The 6,475-nt window shown below is 44.2% G+C and overlaps 1 protein-coding gene across 1 annotated transcript; it reads right to left on the bottom strand.

Annotated features, from left to right (window-relative positions):
- Positions 1-2,302: 2,302 nt before the first annotated feature.
- Positions 2,303-4,674, bottom strand: LOC132368666 (gamma-crystallin F). Its single transcript, XM_059927383.1, has 3 exons — positions 4,666-4,674; positions 4,343-4,585; positions 2,303-2,575 (listed from the first exon to the last, which is right to left on the bottom strand). Exons 1-3 carry the CDS (start codon positions 4,672-4,674, stop codon positions 2,303-2,305), a joined length of 525 nt encoding a protein of 174 aa, XP_059783366.1.
- Positions 4,675-6,475: the final 1,801 nt, after the last annotated feature.

The following is a 6,475-nucleotide window of genomic DNA, read 5'->3' as shown; positions in this document are numbered from 1 at the left end:
GTACTTATCATTTTTTATCTCTTCAGCAGTTTCCTGTCTTTTTCTCATCATTACAGCTCTTAAAAAATCTGGTTGTTCTAAATACTAGCATGTGATGTTGCTCAACAGTGGTTAATGTATTGATTTGGCCAGAGTAGTTAAACAGTCAAAGATGAATATTTTTAGCCAGTTATTTTTCAAGCTCTTTATAAAATCTATAACAATGACAACAGTGTTTGAAAAGTTAGGGGAGGGAAACATGGCAGCTTCCAGAATGAAAATGCTATAAATGAAGGGCCATCCCTGGACAGGGAGAGGGAGAGGAGGGGAAATTAGCTGAGGAAAGAAGGGATTTGTGTCTGTAGAAGGGAGGGTCACTCACATGTGTTGTTGAAACTTCAAATTCAGTGTAGTTAATGGAACATCCATATGATGAGACAAGATGGGGACCCACTCCCCCACTGCCTCAGTCAGTGATAAGTGAAAATTATAATTTCACTGAGTATCTCCTCATAAGGCAATGGATGTTCAATGACTATGTAACACTTAAACATGTTCTCTGCCATCTCCTAATTTTTAGGATTTCATATAAGTCAAGTTTCAGACTGAGCTGTATCTGCATACAAATTACAACTCACCTTTTTAGCCTGGGGGTCCGATCAATAGAACTATAAAAAGAGGCATAAATGTAATCTTAATTTTTCTAGTAACCAAATTAAAATAGTTAAAAGAAACAAGTAAAATCAACTTTAATAACAGATTTTATTAAACCTAATATATCCAATATATTATCAGTTCAACATTAAATTAATTTGAAAAATATTCAGATATTTTGCTTTCTACTTTTCATACTAAGTCTTTGAAATCTGGTGTGTATTTTACACTTATGACACATCTTCATTTGGACTTTTAGCCAAATGAAGTCTAGCCAAATAGAGTCATGTGATAGTCACTACTGTATTAGCACAGATCTAAATGTCCTTAGAGCTTCTTCAAATATTTTGTAATGTGCACGTGTGTTAGGGAAGTAAAATGTTAAACAATTTGACTACTTTATTCCTTTAATATTTAGGATTTAGGGAATAACTTATTTCTTAGCTGCTAGATATGTATATATTTTCAAGTAGAAAATAATTTGCAGTGGTTCTTTCCTAATCATGGCCATTCAGTTCACCAAGAACTTATTTCAACAAGAGGCTGCCATTTTCACAATTAACTCAAACCCCTCAGCTGGGAAGTAATTTGTTTTTTCTCAACTATGTGTAAACATCTGAAATCGAGAAGTCTAGTATTTTCAATTAAAGAAAATCCAGTAGGGTAATAGAATACCTACTTAGATTTCATTTGATAAACTTCATCTTGCTGCAAAGAAATTTTGAATTCAATTAAATGATTAGTTCCCACATTACCTTTTTCTTTCTTGGTGCTATGATTACTATCAAATGTTGATTCATGAGCTAGAGGTAATAAAAATTGATCCAAGTCTGGTGATAGTATCAGCATAGCCAATAGTAGATTTAAGAACTTTGCATGATTGTGTGTTATTTTCCTGATCATGTACCTTATATCTTTACTTCTGTCCCACTGTGCTCATTTTTATCAGTGCACGCTACCTGAATGCTTTGTACCTCCCTTAAGTAGAAAAATGTTTGGAAGAGTCCTTTGGGCTGTTCATTAAGGTGGCACTTGATTCTTATACCTGTGCTCTGGATATGCATATATTAGTAAATCTATTCAGGCAGTCACATGTATTTACACCGAAGATGTGTCAGACACTTCTGTCTCTATCTAACTCTGTCTCCCTCTGCAATTTCACTTAGCCATCTTACTGAATGCAAACTCCAAAAGGGAATTCTCCTAAGAAAAGGGTACTAAAAAGGTGACCAGCTGTTTCACCAGCAAGCTTACAGAACAGTTTCCTAGAAACTATTATACGATATGCAAAGCTAAAATGTGTAAGTGATTTTAAAATAATAACTCATTTAATCCACACCACAAACTTATGAAATGAAGAGTATTACTACACCGAGTTTTACAAATTAGGAAACTGAGGCACAGAAATGCTAAGTAACCTGCCGACCACCTAAAGCTAGTAAGTGGATGTGGACCCAGGCATTCTGGCTCCAGAGCCTGTCCTCTCAACTGCTACCCCACACCACCCTTTCCACTGACACTTGTAAGAAAATCCACATTATTCCCAGTTTTATTTTTTCTGAGCCCTTCCAATGAGTCTGAAAGGAAAAGAGGACCACGTTACTGCATCAAACACACAGGAAATATTTTATTAGCTTTCAGATGGAGAAAACGGTAGAGTAAAAATATTTCAATAGAAATCCACGGCCCTCCTCAAGGAGCCCACTCTGGCATCCAGGGCCCCCCAGTCGTGGTAGTGCCTGTAGTCTCCCGGCCTCAGTAGGTACTGCCGCCCCCGGTAGTTGGGCATCTCGTAGAGGACCCACCAGCCCTCCAGCACGTGGAGGGAGTGGATCTCACTGAAGTGGAAGCGGTCGCGGAGCGAGGAGCAGTCTTCCGTGAGCTCCACCATCTGGCCTCGGTAGTCCTCCCGCTCGTAGATCCTCAGCCGGTGGGAGCTGGTCTGGGTTCAGCAATCAGCAGATGGGAAGAGTCGGAAAACCTAGCCTTTAGCAACCAGTCACTCACACCGCTGGGGGAATGGGCATTTTTTAAATCTTTTCTATATCAAAGATGACAAAAAGACAGCCACCACCAGGGCCACTGTGTACAGTTGGGTAGATTGTACACTGCCAAACTGAAGAGGGGGCCATTCACATAGATCAAGATATGCATGGTGCTCCATAGTTTTCTAGGGCCACAACCTACATGAATCATATTTAGTACCTACTTAGTACCATTCTTAAGTGACAATTTTTATATATACTTTGTGCTCTCTCCTTTATAGACTTAAACGGTGGTCTGGAGCTCTCCTTGGAGGATATACAAATAATTAGATATTAAAATAAAAAGACAAATCTATCCCTGGCAAAAGGCATTATTTTGGAACTCCATAGCATTAGAAGAGGCTGGGGAGACAGGAAGTGGAATTGCTTTCCCCAAAGTGAAGCACAGATGGTGGCAGTCCAGCCCAGGCAACTCCTTAATCCCTTCCTTTCTGCTTTGAGTCCTGCTATTCTAAAATCCTGAAAAGCAAGAGCCATCGTAACGATTAGGTTTCAGTTCTCACCTCTAATATATGGTCTGGCAAAACACTTTTAGGTAATTAATAAAAATAGAAGCTCAAGATCATGAAGGAGGCCTGTCTAGATCAATAGATTATAAAACCTTTAGAAAAATGGAAGGGCAGGCTGTCAGTCCTGGGCAAATCCTGTCTGTCTCTTCCAGAGCACTTGTTCTTTTATCTGCTTGTTCCTTCCCAGCAGGTACCCACTCAATTCCTTCTTCCTTCTTCCACCATTAAATCCTCGTTAGGAAAGGTTCTCATAAGCAATTCATTCTGAGGTATAAAAAACTGCTAATAAGGTATCTTCCATGGTTTGCAGAGGACTCACATGTGCATTATCTAATTTGATCTTCACAACAGCCTGACACACGTGGAGCAACCATTCTAAGTCTTTTCTTCTTTTATGAGAAACTAATGGCTAGAGCTTTCCGGCTGTAATCAAAGGGTCAGGGCTGGAAAGTGGAAGCCCAGATTTCCAGGCTCCTAATGCCAGTCTGGGTCCTATCAAGGCTTTCAGCCCTCTGAGGGGATTTCAAACTTCCCCAGAGTGGTACATTTTCCACAGGACTCTGTCATAGGCAAATTAAAGCATCCCTAACTGGAATTCCAGGCTACTCGGGCTTTACTTGGGTAGCAGTGGGCTTTGCAGGTGCTACTGGAATCACATTGTTAGTTATTTGTTTTGCCTAATCAAAAAGCAGAACTTGAGGGACCCTTGATGTTCATAATGGTTAATATTTGGAGGAGGGGGTAGTTTGCCAGGTGCTGGGCAATCTCCTTTTGACCTCATCACAGCTCGATGAACCAACTGCCCTTATTAACCCCGCTTTACAGATGAGGAAGGAGAGAAGTAGCCTAAGGCCACCTGAGTGTGAGGAGTTCACCTGTTGCTTATTCCTCAGCGGTGGCACAGACACTCTAATACCGTGCACCACTTTTGCCCAGTAGAGGTGAGTTTAATTTTAGCAAAGGAGAATACAATTTCAATTAAGAGCATTGCATCACTCAATTTTTCAGTGGAAAGAAACCTTAAAGATATTAATAAAGGGAAAGAGAACCCGGTTAGAGCCAGCAAAAGAAGGCCACCGTCCTGCAGCCTGACCACTGCGTCCGGAGCACTGGTGTGACCCGAGGGCACGTCAGGCCCAGGGGAACCGGACTCACGTGGGGGATGAGGCGGCAGGAGCGGACGGAGTCGTTGAGGCCCATCCAGTGCTGGTAGTCGGGGTAGTCGCCGCGCCGCAGGAAGTACTGGCTGCCCGAGTAGTTGGGCTGCTCGTAGAGCATCCAGCAGCCGCTGTCCACGCGCACTGAGTTGCAGCGGCCCAAGTAAGGCTGCAGGTTGGAGTGGTCGCTGCGGCACTCGTAGCGGCGGCCCTGGAAGCCCCGGTCCTCGTAGAAGGTGATCTGCAGGGAAGGGAAGGACAGGGCTCAGAGGCCTGGCCTCCAGGCCGGCTGCGGGCCCCTCCCGCCGGCGCGGGGCTCACCTTCCCCATGGCTGCTGGATGCGGGCACGCGAGTTCAGTGCGGAGGGGCGGGCGCGCGGGTCTATATAGCAGGAGGGCTGCTGCGTTGGCAGGAACGACACAAAAGGGGCCCCCGGGTGAGGAGGATTTCCTCTCTCTCTTCTATATAATGACGGCGGGGGTGGGCGGGGGACTTATTGTATGTTTTCTCTTAGACTCTCCAGAGCTTTCGAACTGATGACCCGCGTAAAACTGTCACTTGGTGCCTCTGGGGCCTTTAAATGAAGCCTATTCAGGAGATTGGAAGCGAGCAAAAGCGCCTAACCGGGTTAATACTTGTAATGAAATATTTTTTAACCTTTTTGAATTTCGAAATGATCTCTTTTTGAGGAACAGCACCGGGTAGTGACCGGGTCAGAGGTCAGGATGGGCTCCAGCGGGAGGCGTTTAGATGAGAGAGCATTTCCCTGGTGTGAGGATGTGGGACGTGGGATGCACCTGCCTTCTCCGCAGGACGTCTGAAGGAGGATGGGATTCTCCTCTAAGAGGACCTCCTACCAGCCTCCCCGCTGCTGAGCGGGTGCAGCAGACAACACACCGGAGGAAAGGTGATGGGGGTTGGACCCCAGGAAGCCCTGTTTAAGCACCTGGCTCGGCTCTGCTCTGCTCCCTGGAGACTGGACCAGGGCCACCTCCCGACTCAGCCGCTACCTCTAGCCCACCGGCAGGAAGCCCGCAACTTTGGAGTTCATGAGGGGACTAACGGGTGGTTGTTAGTCACAGGTAAATTTCTATTTAATATTTTTGCTGAGTGCTAAGCTTATTTGTTTGGATCTAGCTACTGACAAATGCAAGTTAACCTGCAGATGTAACAAACTTTTAAATGCCACCACTTTGCAAAGCTTCTGCCTTCTCTACCTTCCCCAGCCCTGGGCAAGCCCTGGGCCCTCGCTAGTTAAGGCTCTGACTCCAGGGGCTGCAGGCTTCCTCCCTCCCCTCAAAGTCCCCCTTTCCTCCCCTCACCCCCAGCAGCTCCTGGTGCCCTCCTCTCTTTAGAGCAGGCTTTCTCAACCTCAGTTCTACTGTGACATTTCAGGCTGAAAAACTCTCTCTTGTGGGGGGCTGTTCTGTACATTGCAGGATATTTAACAACATCCTGTCCACTACTAGTTATGACAACCAAAAGTGTGTTCAGATATTTCCAAAAGCCTCCACGGGGGACAAAATCAATCCCTGTTGAAAACCACTGATCTAAAAGTGCTGGCCGTATACCTGGCATTCTCACCAGCAGTTACCCCACTGCATTAATGAGATCATTTGCAGGCTGTGTTTGTGGAACTGCAGAAATTCCTCAGAGATGCTCTGGGGCCACTCAGAAAGCAAGGAGGAGGGAAAAAGGGAGTGTGCCTATCTTATCCCTTACTTTAACCAGAGCGTTTTCACTTGTACCTGTTTTATATAAAACCTTGTTTGAAAACAGGGTTTTATCACTAGATGATGATAATTTTAAAAAAAGTAAATTTGAAGACCATTGGTTTAAGGTATTGTGATTCTCATAATGCCCTTCAAAATACAAATATTTTACCTACTAACCACAGGACATAATGAAATTGTTTTCCCTTTACAGATCAGTGTAGATGAGTTTCCCAGGACAGCTTGCTAATTTCTTGTGAAAAGATCTTGAGAGAACAAAACACAGCCCTGATAAATCCTGATGTGATAGAGTCTGGAAACATTGGATCATGGCACTAGGCCAAAGAGAAAAAGAATGAGATGGCTATCACATGGATAGTTCTGGACGACCAGAGATTAGCCTGTGAACAGTGCACTG

Source organism: Balaenoptera ricei, chromosome 7 (genome assembly GCF_028023285.1).
Source record: "Balaenoptera ricei isolate mBalRic1 chromosome 7, mBalRic1.hap2, whole genome shotgun sequence".
Lineage (NCBI taxonomy): Eukaryota > Metazoa > Chordata > Mammalia > Artiodactyla > Balaenopteridae > Balaenoptera > Balaenoptera ricei.
Note: the sequence above shows the minus strand (reverse complement) of the source record. Positions and strands in the feature narration are given on the sequence as shown.